This window comes from Dendropsophus ebraccatus, chromosome 9, assembly GCF_027789765.1.
Source record: "Dendropsophus ebraccatus isolate aDenEbr1 chromosome 9, aDenEbr1.pat, whole genome shotgun sequence".
In the NCBI taxonomy this organism is placed as follows: Eukaryota; Metazoa; Chordata; class Amphibia; order Anura; family Hylidae; genus Dendropsophus; species Dendropsophus ebraccatus.
In genome coordinates, this window is record NC_091462.1 from 102,439,261 (window position 1) to 102,461,925 (window position 22,665).

A 22,665-nucleotide genomic window follows, 5' to 3' on the forward strand; every position below is an offset into this window, starting at 1 on the left:
AGTCTATGTATTTCTATAGTGTAAAATGTAAGTGCATACCATCCCAGTATGCACCAAAAGGGACACACTATTGGCAAACACTGGCTGCATGGGGGGGTCTGTGTGCTGGGGGTCCGCACCAAGCCTAAAGATGAAATGTCACCTGGTTTGCGCGTCAAAGATAGATGTAAGCTAAAACTCCTCACTAGAGGGCGCCATTTATCATAGCGTTACACACTAGAAACAATAAAGGGTTAACTTGGAAATATGCTGAGAATAAACATTGGTTTTGTTCTTATAGTGAAACTATTCTGCATGTATTGACACTGGAAGGTGTGTAAGCCCCTCAGTGAGTTTATAGGGTGATCGGGCTGCCGCTGCAGGTCCAGGAGCATTCCACAGTCACTGTGATTCTTTTATCTGACAGGATGTATGACAGTGAGCGATCGCCTCATTCCTGCGCTGTGATCACATATATACCGGCTCTATGAGTATTCACCTTTCTATGAGTATTAGGCGCAATCCAGAAAGTGGAACTTATAAGAAGGCTGGGTTCACACTAGCATAATATGGACTAATTAATATAGATGACCCAATTACGTTAGTGGAAAGCTGTCCATACACATTAGATAGCTGCCAAATGAGATATATGTATGTGTGTGTGTGTGTGTATATCTATCTATCTGTCTGTCTGTCTATCTATCTATCTATCTATCTATCTATCTATCTATCTATCTATCTATCTATCTCCTATCTATCTATCTATCTATCTATCTATCTGATGTGTATGGCTCTATTATTAGGAAGGTATTAGCTCTATTATTAGGAAGGAAAGGGACTGGGAGTTTATTTGTGTTAATTTTTTTCCTCTACTATTACTTCTTACCAGCAAGTACAATCTGGGGTTCGGTCAGGGTCTCCTTGAGCCCATCCTGCGGGATCTCCCACACCCGTACCCGTCCATCCTCCCCACCTGAATGAAATAAACACATGAATAAATATAAGTATAATGTAATCTGATGACTATCATTACAATCACTGATGAGGTTATTTCATTGCCCCAAATACAAATGGACCCAAAAATTATTAACATGACTTCCTGCAGTCCATTTTGGGACATCTAAGGTCAACCAGACCATAGGAGCAGCATTACTGTACGGATATAGTGCCCTACCGGTGACCAGCCGATGAGGGTTGAATGGGTCCCACGTGAGATCTGTGACAGGAACAGAGTTCTGGACAGTAGGCAGTGTGTCTGGGAGACGCCCGGCCTGAGACAGCTGTAAGAGACATCCAAGAGCTGCAGAATTATATACAGACGGCACACACAATCCTATGATTACAGGTTATGCTCTGTGGTCTTCGGTCCTCCCTGGATATACTCTGTCATTACTTTCTCCTTTTCGGCCTGTGATGTAACAAAGTAAGGCAGAGTTCCCAGAAGATGGGAATGCGGGTGACAGTCAGACTTCCGCCATTTAGGTGCTTGCAATGGGGCGGAAAAGGCGGTCAACAAATACCATCCCGGAGGCTAAATTATAGAATCAAAGCTACATTAAAGAGCTTTTGCTAAACTTTGTGATGGCGTATTCTTGGGACAGGCTATCAATATCAATACACCCAGCATCCTCGCAAATCGGCTGTTTGGTAGAGCCACTGCACTTGGCTGTACATAGTAAATAGCTGCTGAAACAGACAGCTCCATACACTTCGTAGTGGCCATGATGGGGTACTGCAGCTCAGCTCCTCCTGAAGTACTTGGGCTGAGCTGCAGTAACCAATCTTGGCCACTACAGAGTGGATGGCGCTGTCTGCTTCTTGCTCATTTTACTGGCTACACCAGCAGCATGCCTGTGGCAAACAGCTGATCGGTGGGGGTGCTGAGTGTCAGACCCTCAATTATATCACACTGACTACCTTTTTTATGCGGATATGCCAACAATAATTTGCCTGAAAAATCCCTTTAAATTCTGACATTTCCACATGCAGCAATAATCATAAATTTAACTTTTTTATATTTTTATTTAAATTTTCTTTTTAAATTTTTCTTTTTTATTTAATAGTTTTCTTCTTTATTATTTCTCTTTTAATCCCCCCCCAGGGAAATTAAACGGGCGATCACTCAATCGATTCTACAGTGCCCTGAAATAGTCATTTATTGCAGTGTATTCCTGTTTCATCAATCTCCTATTAAAACCTCCAACTTTGGTAATTAAAGGTGTAAATTCTCTTTAAACTTTACTGTTACTTAGAAAAAACAGGTTACATCGTTGACAGGTTACATCGTTGTGATTGGTCATCTCAATATAAATATCCAAACATAGCCGGGAGAAGAGCAGAGCCATGTGCTTCACACTCCGGCTCATCTATCCACCCAACTCATAAAAGAAGATTGTAAGTCTATGGAGCCCATCTTCTACAACAAGTGGGACTGAGCAGCGAGACGAAGCCTACAGCCACGCATTTCTAGCCATCAGTGACAGTCCCCGAGCCCATGACTGATTGAAACCTTTGGCGTGTGACATGTTGAACGTTTTTTTTTTTTTAAGTGACAATAACGGTAGTGGAACAATTTTTCAAAGGATTCCCTTTAATAAACAGGTTGAGAATCATTGACCTATTGGCCCTGACAAACATCCCTACTTTTTATTATAACACGTTAATATATGATGGAAATTACTCTGCTCCCCCCAGGGCTATGTGAGCTCAGTGTTTATTGGTAATCATAAGCTAAGCGCCTAAATGTATTACACATCTACATAAATCTGTCTGACATGTTCCCTCGGGCTGAACAGAGTAATATCTAAAACATTTTTTAGCATATATTAGTTCTGGGTGTGAGGTTATGTGGAATGCCGAGACAGGGGTCCAGAAATACCCATTGCTGCTAATAGGATTAGAACTATCTATCCCTTATCATTGCCTTAGATGGCTGGGAAGTCTATGAATGTTCCTTCTCTGCTCTATAAGGGTGGTATTACACGGCGATAATAATGTAAACGAGCGCCGATCTACTAAATCGGCGCTCGTTTACTGGGCCTATTACACGGCCCGATAATCGTTTAACAAGGGCTGCATGGACATTGTTATCAATGTTCTTGAAGCTCTTGCTTTATACTGAATACATTACCTATCCATGCTGCAGGGCTCCTCTAGCGCTCTGCTTCTCCCCGGGTCCTGCGCGCTCCAGCTTCAGAGCGGCCTGTCTGAGCTGACAGGCCGCTCAGCCAATTACTGGTCGCAGCGGTCTCCGCCTGCGATTGGCTGAGCGGCCTGTCAGCTCAGACAGGCCGCTCTGAAGCTGGAGCGTGCGGGACCCAGGGAGAAGCAGAGCACAGGAGGATCCCTGGACCATGGATAAGTAATGTATGCAATTTGCATATCGTCAGCCGCCGGCCGTGCACCGCTATTACACGTAGCAATGCGCGGTTGGCGCCCGACAATTATAGGTCCAATGATCGTTGTGTTTATTACACAGAGCGATAATCGGCCGGATAGGGCTTATTCGGCCGATTATCGTTCCGTGTAATAGTACCCTTAGGCTTCGTGCACACAAAGCAAAAGTGGTGGAATTGTCCGCCAGCTTCCCTGTCATAATGCCAGTCTATGGCAGCGCTTCTCAAACTTTTTCGACTGGAGCCTCACCCAACAGACCAAGGCAATGCCTGGGCCTCACCAGACTGACCAAGAGGGCCCTGGGCCTCACTATCTGTGGTGAAAGTCCATTTAAAAGCTGGAAATAATGCTAGGGCTACCTTTCACCTGTATCCCAAGCTCTATATACTAATAAAGCAAGTACAAAATAAATTAATAATGTTGCTAAAATGGAGATTTTTGCAAACAGCAAAAGGACAGTGCAGATCATAGTCACTTTTGTGAAAACTGGCTCCTCAGCCGGGCCTCACCAACAACTAGGGGGCGCCTCACAGTTTGAGAAGCACTGGTCTATGGGAGGCTTGCGTACCTCGTCTCTCAGCGTCTCTGTTCATTCTTCAGCGCTGAGAGAGGAGGCATGCTAGCCTCCCATAGACTGTCATTATGACAGGGAAGCTGGCGGACAATTCTGCCATTTTTGCTCCGTGTGCACAAAGCCTAAGGATTGGTCAGTGTCTGCGAGACATCTGGATGCAGTGAATGTCCACCTTTTAACACCACATCTTTCCGCATTATACATTGGTCAACCGGTCCCCTGGTTCTCACTGAGGAGATCCAGCTGTGTATGGAGTCTATAGGCGACACTAGAGAGACACTCTTCTTTCTTCCGGAGAACTACCTTGCAGGCATCGGATGATAGCAACAATATCCATCATTTTGTGATACCTAGAGGGATCATCTGGGCCACTTCTTGTTGTCCTTTATAGATAACCTATAACTACTACCATACAGTCACCTACTTGCCTCCCTGCACCCCATCTGGGTGACAATTAATGGCACTCCCCTGCTACTCTCTGCTGTAGGAGACCAGTGTTTAGCTATTAAAGGGGTACTCCTGTGAATTTTTTTCTTTCAAATCAACTGGTATTAGAAAGTTATATAGATTTGTAATTTTCTTCTATTTAAAAATCCCCAGTCTTCCAGTACTTATCAGTTGCTGTAAGCCCTTCACACAGTGCTCTCTGCTGCCACCTCTGTCCATGTCAGGAACTGACCAGAGCAGTAGTAAATCGCCACAGAAAACCTCCCCTGCTCTGGACAGTTCCTGACATGGACAGAGGTGGCAGCAGAGAGCACTGTGTCAGACTGGAAAGAATACACCACTTCCTGAAGGGCATACAGCAGCTGATAAGTACTGGAAGACTGGGGATTTTTAAATAGAAGTAAATTACAAATCTGTATAACTTTCTGACACCAAGTGATTTGAAAGAATTTTTTTGTCCCCCTTTAAGGGGTGCGTTCATACTACATTCTGTCTATACATCAGGAGTATTACTTGTATACCACCAATGCATGCCTCTGTCATATATCACTTTACAGGAAAGTAACATCTCCTTTGGCTTCTGTCGAGTCATTTGCTCTGTTCGACATAGGCGCCTGGACCCGAACATAGCCTAAGAACAAACAAGACCAGTTCCTCCTCCTTAAAGACCCATCTGGCCCTGCACCCTAAGGAAGGGTAATGCCATTGTTTCCACCTATGTGCTGTCATGTAACCTGTATAAATACCATAGATTCCAGCACTTACCTCTAGCACAGCCACCTGACCCCCAGCAACAGCCAGAGGGACAGCCACTCGCTGGTGATTCACACAGAAGCCGTCGCTCTCTCCTGGTGTACTCTGGCTTACACCCTTCAGGTTAGTAATGTGATTGTCACGGTGGAGCACAACACCCTGGGTATGACGCAAACGGGAACTGGGACCTAGGAGGATCAGACGTTAAGTCAGCAGAATTGTTCTGGTTACAGGTGCACAGATTTATGCCAGACATAGTAATGAATAAGCAGTGGCAGGGCTGTTTGGTAGCCGCAATACCAGAGACAGCCTGTAGACAAGAGTGGTGCTGTTTTGGAAAATATGACACTTTTTCCTAACCTTAGGCATGTGTAATGTCTATTGCTACCTTTGGTGAATAGGGGTGAATTTAGGCTGTGGATAAACTCGGTATATTAATGTATTCAGTCTCTACAGAACTCACAGCCTTGCAAACATTGGCAGGTCTGCTGTCCCCAAAGGCGGCCTGGATTGGGGAGTATTCCAAGAAGAGCTCCACGGCATTGAGTAAGTGGGTTAATTCTCTATTGTTTGATCATCATGACACTTGGACATGTTCTATAGCAGCTCCAGAGATGCGAGCGCAGCACAACATCACCCAGCGGTCACACTTTGCTGCTTCTCAGGATAAAATGATGCTTCATCTTCCACAGCCCAGTGAGCAACACTTACCCAGAATGCTCTGCAAGGAGCGCTGGCTGGTGCTGGACACGATCCCACTAGTGGGGGAGGTGACAGAGCTGGAGGGAGAAGACAGGACACTGCCGTCCTACCAGATACAAGACAAATGATTGGATTTTTTGCTAGAAAAATCTCAATAAAGATGAATGACTGTAGACCTTATTTATTGAAGAAGAGATGTGAAAGAGAGTGAAGGCCAAAGAGCAAAAAAGAAGAGAGTGTAAGAGGACACACGAGAGAGAACAAGAAAGCGAGAGAGAAAGAGCAAGGAGAGGGCAGAACGAAGAGGAAGGGTGTAAGAGAGTGACTGAGAGGACAAAGAAAAAGAGAAAGAGAGAGAAATAGATTTAAGATTAGATAGTAGATATAAGGTAGAGCTAGATAGATATGTGATAGATAGATAGATAGATAGATAGATAGATAGGAGATAGATAGATAGATAGATAGGAGATAGATAAATAGGTAGGTAGATAGATAGATAGATAGATAGATAGATAGATAGATATGTGATAGATAGATGGATAGATAGATAGATAGATAAGTTTACAACGATCACGCGGCACTCGTGTAGGTCAGTGGGTGCCAACTGCACTCCGGAGATCACCCGGATACAATGTATAAAAAACAAAATATTGCTGTAGCACTCCAATAAGGTGAAAAAAATATAAGGAGGTTTATTCAATCCATGAACAGGGTATGCAGGGTATGCATACCCTGTTCATGGATTGAATAAACCTCCTTATATTTTTTTCACCTTATTGGAGTGCTACAGCAATATTTTTTTTTTTTTTTTTTAGATAGATAGATAGATAGATTACAGATCACCATGTCATGTATACTCACACTTGGCTCAGGAGAGGCAATACTCGGTTCTGGGCGGTTGGTTACTTTCTCTTTGCCAGACAGAGAGGTTGGAGGTGATCTTTTTGCTGGATTCAGTGAGACCTTTCCTACCTGAAGATAACCACTACAATATTATAGTTATAAATACAGGGGCTGGAAGCTTTGGCATCAGGTATAACCCATCAGGGTGTCATTCATACTAAGGTGTTTTTTTTTTATACAAGAGCACAGTACTATCAGAGACACACAAATCCATCACACACCTGTTTGTTGTCTCCGGCCCACCAGCTATCGGATGTGAGTGCCGCCGTGCATCCCGCAGTATCTGGAAACAGGTCGCTCGAAAACTCCTGTCCTGCTTGCTGATGGGAGACAGAATCGGAACCCGAACGGACAAGATAGGGGATTAAAGAGATAGATCAGTGCTGCCAGGGAAGAATCATGGCTGCTGTTGCCTACCAGCTGAGGATCAGCAGATATTTTCCTAGGTACAGTGAGGGAACAAATCTGCCAATCAGCCCCGGGTAGGTGGAGGTAGCGGTGACTCTTCTCTAGCAGAGATGGCCACATGCTGTGTGACCTATAGTACTTTACAGACTACTGAAAGCAGCATCCCTCAGTGGGAGTGTGACAAGTTCCCTTTAAGCATCGGCTACCCAGACACTTACACAACTGAACAAGCAAAGTATATTTTTCTATAGTCGCATTCCAATAGAAATCACTGTAACCCTAACGTGTGAGTTCCTACTGCCAGTGTGGCACACCAGAGAGCTATCATTCTCAATCACATATGGATTTAATATCCACATAAGGTATATATGCCGCAACCCAACCCAACCAGGAATCCGGCCAGCTACTTTACCGCCCCACAGATGTGTGGAAAAATCCTGTAAATATACAGAGGTGCATGCAATCCATAACACATGGTACCTTGCGTGGGACTGTATAACTGATAGGAATGATAAATCTGTCAGTCAGCTGGAGGAGACGGAGGACCTCGGAGCCCATGACATCAAGGCACAGCTTGGGGGCCAGAGCCAGGCCGCGAGACTGTTCCTCTGTAACACACTGAGACACTGCGGGATACACAGAGGTGTTTCATTATTAGAGTGCTGTATACAATCACATAGCGCTGTCAAAGTGGCATTTTGGAACGTTTTCTTACACTGCGCAATAGAGTGGGGTTCTGTGCCGACCTCCATACAATACACTGTACCTTCACCCTGCAAATGGAATTGACAGATCATTTCTTGGCAGGCATGATAGGGTTAATATGTGCACAAAATGGGGAATTTGTTGTCCCCTGCGTCAGCACAGAGTGGCTCCAGGTTTATGCAAAAAATATGTTGGAAAAAGTTAGCACTTTTTCCATGCTGCGCTGATGGATGGAAGGCTAAATTCTCCCCTAAAAAATAGATACATAGAAAAAACATATTGCAACCAGATCATGTAGGAATATAAGGAATATGCCTTTGTGGTATGTGTATGACGATCCCATTAAAAGATCAGGGAAACGTGTAATTCCTAGTTTCTCCTGTGGAGGCACTGCAGGGAAATCGGACGCTTGTTGTCAGAGTACCCTACAGATTATGGATCACCGTTGCAGATCACAGCAGCAGGAAAACTTAGGATCAGGCTCATTGTTTTGGGCCAATCTAGCAATAAAATGGACACCCCTTCAAAGATCTATTCAGTCTCCCACTTCTGGGAAAAGTGGGAGACAAGAATATTACAGCTTCCAAAGGGATTGTCACCCAGCTTTTTCAGCCTCCCGAACAGCAAATGTTTGCAGTAAATAATGTATTGGTGACAATGCCATGTGTGAGAACTAGCAATAAGCAGATCTCTGGGTTCCTTACTCATTCATTATGGGTCCAATAAGGCAATCTTACATGCAAAGTATGTACAGGAGCAGGGACCCCTGGCAGCAGTCCCTGCTCCTGTAAAGTACACTGCACTGCCTTACACATCAGCTTGGCCAGGTGCAGAGCATCTGACCCAGTGAGTGTAGATATGATGCCCACTACCTTACCACTTACCTTCAGACTGCTTAGAGTACAGGGGCATGGACTGCTCCCCCTTGAAAGAGTGTGTATGAGTGAATCATCCCAAATAAATCATGAAATGTTTGGATTCTAACAAATCCAATGTTTTAAAGAAATATGGGCCAAATCCAAACAGGATTCAGGATCATACAGGGTTATTTCCATTAAGAACACGACGTATAAGAAATGCTGCATCATCACTACAGATTTATTGTCAGCTGATCAGGGTGAGGCGGCCATTTTTACCTGTGCGGCCAGGATAAGCAGGCCGGTGTCTACATCATAGAGAGGGATGAGGAGTCTGTGGAAGGAAAGGAAGTCTGGTTACTAGTTGTAAAGCCCAGCTGTAATGCTCTCCAGACCCAGGTCCTGCCTGTGCACCCCCTCCCCTTCCCCATTATTTGCACATATATAGTAGGAGGTAACATGATACACCTCCTGGAGAAGAAGAAACAGATGTTATGAACTCACTATATACAGTATATACCCAGCGCTGAGAGCAGGGGCCTGGCACCTACATGAACTGTACACCAGGGGGCAGAGGAGACACATCTTGCTTGTATTCTGCTGTGCGCCAGTAATAATAATTATAGATAGTGTGAATGGTTCTGGGTGTCATGTTGGCTCGTGGACACAGATGATTTTGGACGTGGGAGTAGCACACTCCCCTATACGCAGCATCCTGCACTTTTTTCCATGGATACGACAAAATCCCAAATTTCATTTATGTTGGATAGAAAACAGGCCTCACAAATGTTATCAGTATTACTATGAAATATGACAAGACTAGCCAGAGGTTACAATACTGCTTCCTCCACCAGCAAAGGCAATGGGCTGAGGACTGAGTGGGGTCTTTATGCAAAGCCCTGTATATATGGAAAGCACTATAGCATATATCACTAGGCCTTGACCTCCGTCATCTGCAGCTCCACTGGGTGCACAATAACTTGTATATAACCAATAATATATATACACCAATAACTTGTATATAACCAATAAGCACTAATGGGTGAAGTGAATAACAATAGCAAGGAACAATGGCGGCTATAAGGAGTGGGATATACCAGGAGCAAGTGATCAGTCAGTTCTGGAAGCAGGAGAAATGATCTGCCAAAGGATCTAAGGGCCCTATTCCACGGGACGATTATTTTTCAGATTATCGTTAAGTCGTTCGAATCTAAACGATAATCGTTCATTTGAATAGCAGTTAACGATTAACGATTGAACGAGAAATCGTTGATTGTTTAATAAGACCTGGACCTATTTTTATTGTTGCTCGTTCGCTAATCGTTCGCATTGAATAGGATGTCGTTCGCAGTAGTGACGAACGCAATAGCAACGACAAGACGATCGTAACGATTATCGTTCCATGTAAATGGGTGAACAATTTCAGGTCTTTCGCAATAGCGGTCGTTTGGATCGTTTATCATTAACGATTATGCAAACGATAATCGCTCCGTGGAATAGGGCCCTTAGTGACAAGGACCCAATAGTGATCTGTAGATGACTGGGTCAAAGCCAAAATGGCCAGTCTTGTGGTGTGTCCCCGGTATGTAGTGGTTAGTACTGACCAAAAGTGTCCAAAGGAGGACAACAGGTGAACCATGCACCATGATGCAACCATGCTCTCTTGTGATCAGACTCCGGCACCATTGCAAAGACTATCCGACAAGCCAGAAAATCTCTGTACATGGTAATGGATCCCTCTGATGAGGTAACATGCCTTTAATTGTCAGTAAGGAAACCCTTCATATCAGGCAGGCGTAAATTTTAGCAAAAGCTTGGTATAGAAGGAACTATTACTCCCAATCCAACATATCATGCACTACTGTAATGTGCAAGAACAAGAATGATTTTCTATGTGAACAGTTGTGAATGATCAGCACTTGGAGTAAGAAGATAGTAGGCAGCCATATTGGAGAAACTCACCAAAGGCCTGTAACATAGTCATCCCTGAATGAATACCAGGTAGATATATAGAAAGATAGTATCAAAAAGAAATATGAGAAATATGATATTATATTGCATACTGGCAATTGCTGTAGCACAACAAAGGGTGAAAAATTGATTAAAAAAAAAAGTGCAAAAAAAAAAAGTTCTATTGGGGACTTTTTGGTCTGTATTTTCAGACTCAAAGAAACATCTGTTTTCTTGGGGAATTTATATATACAGTGGTACCTAGGTTTAAGAGTAACTTGGTTTAAGAGCGTTTTGCAAGAAGAGCTCACAGTTTTTAAAAATTGTAACTCGGTATCAGGGGCGGTCTTGGCATTTCTGGGGCCCCAAGCGAAGTTATGTCTGGGGCCCCCCCCCCTCGACACGCGTTCCAAAACAATAGACCGGTGTGTGTTGCCCCCAGTAGTATATACCCCTTGTGCGCTACCGCCAGTAATATATATTCCTTGTGTGCTGACCCCAGTAGTATATACCCCTTGTTTGCTTCCCCCAGTAGTATATAGACCCCTGTGTGTTCCCCGTTATATATAGCCCCCCATGTGCTCCCCCAAAAGTATATAGACCTCCTGTGTGCTGCCCCAGTTGTATATAGACCCCCTGTGTGCTGCCCCCAGTCGTATATACACCGTGTGCTCCCCCACTAGTATATAGGCCCCCTGTGTGCTCCCCCAGGGGTATTTAGCCCCCCTGTGTGCTCCCCCACTTGGATATAGACCTCCTGTGTGCTCCCCCACTTGGATATAGACCCCTGTGTGCTCCTCCAGTAGTATATAAACCCCCTGTGTGGTTCCCCCAGTAGTATATAGACCCCCTGTGTGCCCCACCAGTATTATATAGACCCCTTGTGTGCTGCCCCAGTAGTATACATACCCCTGTGTGCTCCCCCAGTTATATATAGACCACCTCTGTGCCTCACAAGTTGTATATAGACCCCCTGTATGTTCCCCCAGTAGTATGAAGACCCCCTGTGTGCCCTACCAGTAGTATATAGACCCCTGTGTGCTCCCCCAGTAGTATATAGCCCCCCTGTGTGCTTCCCCACTTGGATATAGACCTCCTGTGTGCTCTCCAAGTTGTATATAGACCCCATTCTGCTGCCCCAAGTAGTATATAAACCCCCTGTGTGCTGCCCCATTAGTATATAGACCGCTCTGTGAAGCCCCAGTAGTCTATAGCCCCCCTGTGTGCTCCTCCTGTTATATAGCCCCCATGTGTGCTCCCCCCATTTATATAGACCCCCGATGTGCGCTCCCCCAGTTAAACAGACCCCTGTGTGCTCTGCCTCCCATATAGTATATAACACAATAAAACAAACACTTATACTCACCTGGGTCCGGGCGTCTCTCCTCTTCACTCTTGTGGCTGCAGGAAGGGTTTTCCCTGTGATCACAAGAGGCCGCACTCCCCTTGTCCTGGCGCTGATGTTCCAGTGATGTCACTGGAGCGCCGGCACCACAAGGACAAAGCTGCCACTTGTGACCGCAGGGAAAACCCTTCCTGCGGCCACAAGAGTGACTGAAAGGAAGGGAGCCAATGTCTCCCTCCCTGTCAGTGCTGCTGCATGTAACTATGAGCGCTCATTACGAGTGCTCATAGTTACAGTTCAGATGGCAGCAGCGAGCGGGGCAGCGGCCCTGTCCAGCGGTCTTGAGCACAAGAGCGGGGCTTGGGGGCCCCCCTGGATGTTGGGGGTGCTTGGTGCCAAAGACCGCCACTGCTCGGTATAAGAGCATTGCTTTGACTTAAGAGCTCCCTGTACTGGGTGGGAGGGAAAGTCGCGGAGGGGCATGGTCTGCATAGCGGGGTCTACAGCACTGTACTTTGACCATGGAAGTCTCCCACACCTTCCAAATCATAGCAGATCCACTTTAGGCTGGGGCTTACATCAGGGGACAGGACTGTGGAGGTAATCTCTCCATAGCTGTAACCCCTCTCTCCCTGGACAGAGAGAGCTGCATGTATGTGCCCACATCTGCCCTGCTCATTCCCTCATGCTCCCTGCAGTCTCTGTCAGCCCTTGTGTTTCCCATCCTCTCCATTCCTGCTATAATGTGCCTGCACTTACACTCAGCTATACACACTGCTGCTATAATGTGCATGCACTTACACTCAGCTATACACACTGCTGCTATAATGTGCCTGCACTTACACTCAGCTATACACACTACTGCTATGATGTGCCTGCACTCACACGTAGCCATTCACACTGCTGCTATAATGTGCCTGCACTTACAGTCAGCCAATCACACTGCTGTATATAAAGTTTCTGTCACTGTCCTCCTGCACAGCTTTGTGATTGGTCCAGGCTGAACACTAACCTCTTTCCCATTGCTGTCAGGAATTCCAGGTAGAGGTTTAAAAAAAATGAAGCTTCTGCAGAAGCATAAAGCATTACTTTCCTATCTATTCCATTTTTGAAACTACAAAAAATCCATTTGTTTTGGGGGTTTTTGTTCTGTTTTGTGTTTCTGCACTTCCGGGTTTATCCGTTGTACACAGTACTACAGGTTCCAGAATGCAATGCTTTCCCTCAGCTGTTCATCACAGTCCTCCACCCTGCCCATTCCCCACCCAAAGCTGTTGTAGAACATCTAGGCTGTGTTCACACATTGCAGTTTCATTGTGTTACTGAATTATTTGCAGTAATTTATGATTTCATTGTGGTCCCACCCACCCACACAGCACACACTGTATTACCTAGCTGTAACACCACACAGCACGCTGTATTCCCTACCTGTAACACCACACAGCACTGTATTGTCTACCTGTAACACCACACAGCGTGCTGTATTCTCTACCTGTAACACCACACAGCACACTGTATTCTCTACCTGTAACACCACACAGCGCACAGTTAGTACCTGTAACACTACACACCACGCTGTATTATCTACCGGTAACACCGCACAGCACACTGTATTCTCTACCTGTAACACCACACAGCACGCTGTATTCTCTACCTGTAACACCACACAGCATGCTGTATTCTCTACCTGTAACACCACACAGCACACGGTATTCTCTACCTGTAACACCACACAGCACACTGTATTCTCTACCTGTAACACCACACAGCACTCTGTATTCTCTACCTGTAACACCACACAGCACACGGTATTCTCTACCTGTAACACCACACAGCACACTGTATTCTCTACCTGTAACATCACACAGCACGCTGTATTCTCTACCTGTAACACCGCACAGCACGCTGTATTCTCTACCTGTAACACCACACAGCACGCTGTATTCTCTACCTGTAACACCACACAGCACGCTGTATTCTCTACCTGTAACACCACACAGCACACTGTATTCTCTACCTGTAACACCACACAGCACACTGTATTCTCTACCTATAACACCACACAGCACACTGTATTCTCTACCTGTAACACCACACAGCACACTGTATTCTCTACCTGTAACACCACACAGCACGCTGTATTCTCTACCTGTAACACCACACAGCACGCTGTATTCTCTACCTGTAACACCACACAGCATGCTGTATTCTCTACCTGTAACACCACACAGCGTGCTGTATTCTCTACCTGTAACACCACACAGCACCCTGTATTCTCTACCTGTAACACCACACAGCATGCTGTATTCTCTACCTGTAACACCACACAGCACACTGTATTCTCTACCTGTAACACCACACAGCACGCTGTATTCTCTACCTTTAATGCTGATATTGGAATAAAGTAAACTTTATATAAAGAACTTTTTGATTTTTTTTTTCTTTTAATTTCCACGCACATATTATGATCAAGCATCTGTTATCTTTGAAGTTGAGCCCCACAATAAGGCTCTGATCCTCTCTGCCGTTTAGCATCATTTACTTGTGTTACTGCATCATTTTTGTGAATACGCGGCAGTACTGCAATGACACTCCAACATGTGTGAACACAGCCCTAATATCACTGCACACTCCTGCACAATTAGAGAAATCAGTGCAACACCTGCTTCTGGCTGTTCAGAGATGGTGAATTACTCAGGGGATTGGGGGATCCAGCTAAGCCTCCTGGGACATCGCGCCCTGCCCCCTGTCTGCATCATCAGCCTGATCTCAGCAAACACACACAATGTTAGACAGAGGCATGGAAGATTTGTCTCCTAAGGGGGAGAGCAGAAGGAGCAGGAGACAATGTGGATTTGCACAGGGGCCATTTTTTTTTCACTTCCTGGATTTCTATCAGCTACCAGTGTGGCAGAACCATACAGATACAGTAATACATTGTATAGACACATATATTTAACTTTTAATGTACTTTTAAAAGAAAACAAGTTTTTCTCATCCAGAGTTCTCCTTTAAGAGTAGATTTGGATTACAAGCACGGTCCTGGAACAAATTATGATCGCAATCCAAAGCACCACTATATACATTATACATATATTTTTTTTTTTTTTCTTTCAGACATTTAACTTTGGCATTTGCCATGTTTTTGTTTTTTTTCTTTGCCACGGATTAGTTTAGAGTAAACTATTTGAGTTCTCCGAACATTCTCCGAACCCAAATACTCTCCATTTGACTGCCGGCAGCTGGAGAAGTTGGATGCAGCGATAGGGCTGCCAGGAAAACATGGAAAACATCCAATCTCTCTGTCGCTGGGAGTCAAATGCTGAGTGTTCAAGTTCAGAAAAGTTGCCAAACCCAAACAGTTCGGCAAGTCCGCTCAACACTACCAGGGATGTAAACCGCCTAATAGACGTCCCAGGTTTTTAAATGTGTAATAATAATGGACGTAAAACATACACAAAATATTGTGTGTGTACATGGCCTGAAAGCTTGAGATAATTTTTTTTCTACAAGGGTATGTTCACACATATTTTATTTATGTTGGTAAAATTAAGTATTAAAGTGTACATGTCATGACTGCCTGCTGCTGGATCAGCGGCGATTTCCTCTGTTCAACCAGATGTTCGGATCTGCACGGATACCAACACACAATGAGACCGTAATGCATGCGACCCTCGTTGGATCCAACAGAAGTTGCACGCGTTATGGTCTCATTACTTGTTGATATCCATGGAGACCCAAACTTCTGGAGGAACCCGTCACTGAACCAGCAGCAGGCCGTTAACATTATAACCGTTATATAACGTTATAACCATTATTTCATAACAACGGCCGTAATTTTGCAAACAACGGCCGTTATTTGTAAAATAACGGCCATTGTTTGCACAATTACGGCCGGTGTTATAAATTACGGATGTGTTTTTTACGTACTGTGAACTCGGCCTGAAGGGGTAAAAGTTTAATAGGTTGCTGACCTGACGCAGAACATAACAAACAGGCTATTCTTATCTTTCCGTGCTCCCCCAGTGTCCTCCTGCATCATCTACAGGACAGCGCAGCACCGTGATTGGCTGAACAGGCTGTCACTGCTGAGACAAGTCTATCTCAGAAGAGGAGGCTGGATCGATCAGCTGAGACCCAAATGGCGCAGAAGGATACCAGGGGAAGGCAGAAAGGTAAGGATAGCCTGCCTGTTATGTTCTGCACCAGGGAGCAACATAGTAAAAAATTTATTTCAGCAGAATACCCCTTTAAGTATGTGTGAATGGACCCTAAAACAGACCTTTTTTGAATCTTAAAATGCTGTGTGTGCTTTTAGTTTTAAGAAGGGTCCCTTAAAAAATATAAATAAATAAAAAAACACTGCTAAAATAACCCCTGATTGTGATTGTTATTTTACAGGATGTACATTCACTCGCACCTTTTTAGACAATGTTGGAGGCTGTGAGTGTAGCCCCCGGATGCTGGCTCTGGTTACATACAGTACAATGAGTGGGAATCGGGGTCTTGACTGAGCTTTATTACAGCCGTGGATTGAGGTCAATGAGTCCAGAGGGGATGCAGGGACAGGGAACTCTGTTGTGGTCTCACAGACAGTAGAGACTCTCGCAGGGGATCCTATGTTTTCCTCCCTGCAGCAGTGAAGAGGTTAGCCCTTTCCGACCGTTTCCTGCTGGGCCTCTTCTCCATCGTAACGTCACCCCACACAGACCTCTCTCACACTTACCCGCTCTCCCAGATCCCCATCCTCTACCTCTGCTCTAATCACCTCCCTCCTTCTCCTTTCTTCTTCCCCCCCAGGGCTGGGAAATCTTCCCCTAGAAAAAAATAAAAAATCAGGCCCGTGGGAAGTCGGTCCTACCACTCACCCACGTTACGTATACTAGCCAGCGACTGAAATGATTAAAAACCCTTCCCACCAGGAAATCCCTTAACACTTTAAACCAGTTTCTCTCAGAGAGACGAGCAATAAAAAAAAAAAAAAAAAAAAAATTTATTCAGAAAAAAAAAAATTCTGAACGAAATTCCCAAGCGCTGATGTCAGGACATTTATCCTTAAACGTTATAAATGCAAAGTGCCGATAAACAAATACCATGTGAATTAAACAAATAAAGCCGGTCACACAGAAGTAGTATGGGCTCCTTATGGGTCGCCATGGAGATGTGGTTAGCAGCATTCTGAGGCCTAGCAGCTGTAAAGCCCTATATATGTTTACATTTGTGTTGATGTAAATGTACACGACAGGACTGGGGAGGGGGGCTATTCAAATTCTAGTGTTTGTGAATGAGAAGCTATACTGAGGCAGTCGGCCATGTTTTAAGTGACCCCCTTTTGGTTATTGAAGGAATTCTCTCACACATCTCGCTTTCTGTCCTGTCAAACATCGGAGGAGAGATTTATCTCTGGAAATATCTCATGTATGGCGGGGGGCGTGAGAGAGAGGAGAAAAAGGAACAAGTACATGGATGTCTGAGCGAATAACGCAGGAGGAACCACGTGAGAGGGATGAAAACAAACTGTGAGAAGAGGCCACTGACATGAAATGATATGATGCTGGGAAAAAAAGAAAACAAGATGGCCGCCTCCTTAAAAACTGAGACAAATAGGACATGTTGCGTTTTTTGTTTTTTCTTTATTGGTATTCTCTAAAAAAAACCGTAACGGTGGCCATGGCACTGTCCTATGACAAATCTCTATGACTGGGGGTCTCTTCGTAGTTTCCGTCACTTTGATGATATGAATTTTTTGCTGTGAAGTGAATTTTTTTGCTGTGAAATGGAGCTTCCAATAAACAAAATTATCACTTCACATATCTGTAGGAACACCATTGAGACAACCTCCCGGATTTCTATGGATGTTTGCTTATGGTCCACCCTGGAATTTAGAGAGACAAATGAGCCGTCACTTGTGTGCCAAGTCGGAAGTGTCGGCCTCTCATCTACACGCTGGGAAAATACACTGACCTGACATTTACACAGTGGCTTTTATATAGAAAAGCTGGTGCAGAGACTGAGGCACATGCCCATAGCAACCAAGAATTTTTTTCACAGCAGGAAGTAAAGCAGTTGCCTATAGCAACCAATCAAACGTCATCTTTTATTCTCCACTGTAAACCATAAAGAAATTGTCTATAGCTATCAATCTAATCCCAGCTTTCCTTTTCCACAGTAAAGACCAATCAAATCCTAGATTTCATCTGTCCATCGTAAACCATAAAGAAGTTGTCCACAGCAACCAATCTAATTGCATCTGTCATTTTTCTAATGTAGGTAGTAAAGCAGAGTTGCCTATCAAACCTATGAAATCCCCGCTTTCATTTTTCACAGTAAAACAGTTGCCTATAGCAACCAATCAAATATCAGCTTTCACTTTCCACTGTAAACCGTAAAACAGTTGCCTATAGCGACCAGTCTAATCCAAGCTTTCATTTTCCATTATAAAGCAGTTGCCTATAGTGACCAATCAAATACCAGCTTTCATTTTCCAACGTAAAGCAGTTTCCTATAGCAACGAATCAAATTTCAGCTTTTATTTTCCACTCTAAACCGTAAAGCAGAAGACTATAGTGACCAATCAAATCTTAGCTTTAATTTTTCTACTGTAGGCAGTAAAGCAGTTGCCCATTGCAACAAGCAAGCTCCACTGTAGGTCGTAAAGCAGTTGCCTATAGCAACCTACCAGATTTTATGCTTTGGCAGCATGTAACAAAATGTTAATAGCGAGCTGACTCGTTGCTGTGAGCGACTTCCGCCATCTTTGCCTGCAGTGGTCTCATACATGCTAGTGTATGTGTAAATATCAGTTTAGTATATCATTACGCATGTAGGACGGTGTTCCCCAACCTTGTGGCGGTTGTCAGAGCACGATGGGAGTTGTAGTTTTGGGGACACTGGAGTAGGATGAGTCCCACGCTCCAGATGTGCTCATTTGTCAGCGTATAAATTCCAGGCGATCAGCAAACATCCATAATAGCATATTACTTTATGGCTGCACACCTAGGGCTCCCATATGTCTCAGTTTCCCTTTTTCGCTTAAAATCACAGACATAAAATACCGGTAGTCATATCCCTATAATCCAAAGCCTAATGATGAGATATTGACATGGCAAGATCAAAGAGGTGGTTGTGATTTATTGTATGTGATGTGCTGTACAGGAGAAGAAATAGGAAAATAGAAGCAGATTATATGTCCTAGTCTTCAACCTGAGATACCCATAGAGTACTGGCATAGTGGGAGCATGGAGTACCCGCTGTGCAACCTGCTAAACCACCATTTAGAATGCTGAATATAGCATTCTCCTGTAAAAGGAAAGAAGGTGACTCTTATACCTAGTCAGATCACTGACCTGTGGACCTACATACCTCTGTGTCTGAAGCCCTATTTACAACGCTTTTAAAGGGGGCGGCACAACTGTATTAAAGGAGAAGTCCGGCAAAAATTTTAATTAAAGTATTGTATTGCCCCAAAAAAGTTATACAAATCACCAATATACACTTATTACTGGAAATGCTTATCTTATAAAGTGTTTTTTTCCCTGCACTTACTACTGCATCAAGGCTTCACTTCCTGGATAAAAATAGTGATGTCACTTCCTGGATAAAATGGTGATGTCATGACCCGACTCCCAGAGCTGTGCGGGCTGTGGCTGCTGGAGAGGATGATGGCGGGGGGATACTGAGGGACACAGGGCACTGGAGGGACACTGAGCATCCCCCTGCCATCATCCTCTCCAGCAGCCACAGCACTCACAGCTCTGGGATTGGGTTGTGACATCACCATGTTATCCAGGAAATGACATCACCATGTTACCCAGGAAGTGACATCACCATGTTATCCAGGAAGTGGCATCACCATGTTACCCAGGAAGTGACATCACCATGTTTCCAGGAAGTGACATCACCATGTTTATCCAGGAAGTGAAGCCTTGATGCAGTAGTAAGTGCAGGGAAAAAAGCACTTTAAATGCATTTCCCATAATAAGTGTATATTGGTGATTTGTATAATTTATATTAATTTTTTTTTTTTTTTTGGGGGGGGGCAATACAATTCTTTGAATTTTCGCCGGACTTCTCCTTTAAGGGTATATTTACATTGCATATTATTCACATGTAACCCGACATCTATGCCATGTTGGAATATGCATCAAAACAGCATATAATAGGCATCCTATTGTTTTCAGTGGAAATCTGCGGCATAATTCCCACAGTGTATTGCGGTATTTATCTTCTATGCTGCAGATCTGCATCTGTAAGTAACATGTGACTTATTCCACAGGAAAAATGCCAATGACAACCCATATGGGCATGGTGTCACCCAGCTTTCCCTGAGTTCTGAACAGCAAACATGTATAGTATTGTATACAATATAACTGTATGAATAGGTTGAATTTCTGCTGAGAAAAATCCGTCTGTCACCCAGCTTTTCTAGAAACTTCACTTATCACTCTGGCTGCTTGAGGAAAAAAAGGCGCTGAATGTCGGTGTGAACAGAGCTCAAGTCCTTCATCACATCAACAATGCTCCTACTGTCTTCTTGTCTATGCTGCTTATATGGCCTCTGGTGATGGACACCTTGACGTCTGACCTATAAGACTGTGTATATAATGATATCGCTCCCTAGTTCTATACAAATGTCAGAAAAGTGGAATTATCTCCTCTGTGAATGTCAGTTTAGTCTACCTTCTCTGTACAGATGACACTCGGTAGACTTCACATGAGGCCAGTGTTATGTCTTTGTAGGGAGGAAAAGTCTGACATTCAGTCATGCGGGAATAGAACTTGATTCCTATAGTATGGGTATGTTCACATGGAGCAGATATATAGGTATGTTCACATGGAGCAGATATATGGGTATGTTCACATGGAGCAGATATATGGGTATGTTCACATGGAGCAGATATATAGGTATGATCACATGAAGTGGATATTTGGGTATGTTCACATGGAGGGAATATATGGTTATGTTCACATGGAGCGGATATATGGGTATGTTTACATGGAGGGGATATATGGGTATGTTCACATGGAGGGGATATATGGGTATGTTCACATGGAGGGGATATATGGGTATATTTACATGGCGGGGATATATGGATATGTTCACATGGAGCGGATATATAGGTATGATCACATGAAGCGTATATATGGGTATGTTCACATGAAGTGGATATTTGGGTATGTTCACATGAAAGGGAAATATGGTTATGTTCACATGGAGGAGATATATGGTTATGTTCACATGGAGGAGATATATGTTATGTTCACATGGAGGGGATATATGGTTATGTTCACATGGAGGGAATATATGGTTATGTTCACAAGGAGGGGATATATGGTTATGTTCACATGGAGCAGATATATGGGTATGTTCACATGAAAGGGATATATGGTTATGTTCACATGGAGCAGATATATAGGTATGTTCACATTGAGCAGATATATGGGTATGTTCACATGGTGGGGATATTTGGGTATGTTCACATGGTGGGGATATATGGGTATGTTCACATGGTGGGGATATATGGGTATGTTCACATGGTGGGGATATATAGGTATGTTCACATGGGGTGGATATTTAGGTATGTTCACATGGGGTGGATATTTAGGTATGTTCACATGGGGTGGATATTTGGGTATGTTCACATGGTGGGGATATATAGGTATGTTCACATGGAGCGGATATATAGGTATGATCACATGGAGCGTATATATGGGTATGTTCACATGGGGTGGATATTTGGGTATGTTCACATGGAGTAGATATATAGGTATGTTTATATGGAGTGGATAGGTTGCAGATTTTCTGCATTGGAATTAGGGCAAGAGGCCTCATTTACAAGCAATACATTATTTTTCAGCCGCTATGCTGTTTTGGTGCTTTACTTTGAGTACGTACTCGGCCAGTGATGGTGGTTGTCATGATGCCAGTGCTAGTCCAGCACACAGGTGTGATGTTTGCACCTGCTTTGTGTATGGCCGGTTTGTACTGTTCTTCAATAGTCGGTGACCTGCCAGGCTGTGATGGGTCCTTTGCCAGTGCTGATATAAGAGGTAGATGTAGCTGTCCTTTTAAAGTTTGGAGTTGAGCAGTGAAGAGGAGAGGAGTTTGCCGAGGGGGTCCCAACCCAAGATAGTTGTGTGCTCTGCTGGAACTTTAGAGAGAAGAATACTTGAGACATGAGAGAGAGATACTTGTGCACGTGTTTTGACTATAGTCTGACCGCCTTCTGCCCTACAGTGTCGGGGGACCCGTCCTACCAGGGTGACACAAGCCCCAGTCGTGGTTAACTGGGCGAAGCTAAGTATCCGAGGGTGTCCCGGTTTCACCTGTTCTGCGAGATAGAGAATGTAGACCTTCGTTGCTTTGCTCTATCCGGGTCAGTTCCTTTTTCCTAGGATACAACCCTGCACTGTATAGAGAGGATCTCGGCGTGGGCAGGGTTTATCCCTGACTTGACCTCCTTGTAGGATCTAACACTGCATAGTTGATATAGTATACAGACTGGGGCTGCGTTCACACTACGTATATTTCAGTCAGTATTGCAACCAAAACCAGGAGTGGATTAAAAACACAGAAAGGATCTGTTCACACAATGTTGAAATTGAGTGGATGGCCGCCATATAACAGTAAATACTCGCCATTATTT

General features: G+C 44.1%; 1 protein-coding gene across 2 annotated transcripts in view; it reads right to left on the reverse strand.

Annotated features, from left to right (window-relative positions):
• The window catches only part of PAM16 (presequence translocase associated motor 16), a 125,912-nt gene that overhangs the window by 19,417 nt on the left and 83,830 nt on the right, over positions 1-22,665 (reverse strand). For both annotated transcript variants that reach the window (XM_069984130.1, XM_069984127.1), the window contains exons 10-18: positions 9,004-9,058; positions 7,878-7,935; positions 7,643-7,788; positions 6,976-7,074; positions 6,713-6,823; positions 5,861-5,957; positions 5,162-5,337; positions 1,154-1,259; positions 866-952 (exon numbers count right to left, since the gene is read on the reverse strand). In XM_069984130.1, the coding sequence (XP_069840231.1) occupies positions 866-952; positions 1,154-1,259; positions 5,162-5,337; positions 5,861-5,957; positions 6,713-6,823; positions 6,976-7,074; positions 7,643-7,788; positions 7,878-7,935; positions 9,004-9,058 (935 nt within the window). The remainder of the gene's footprint in view (positions 1-865; positions 953-1,153; positions 1,260-5,161; positions 5,338-5,860; positions 5,958-6,712; positions 6,824-6,975; positions 7,075-7,642; positions 7,789-7,877; positions 7,936-9,003; positions 9,059-22,665) is intronic.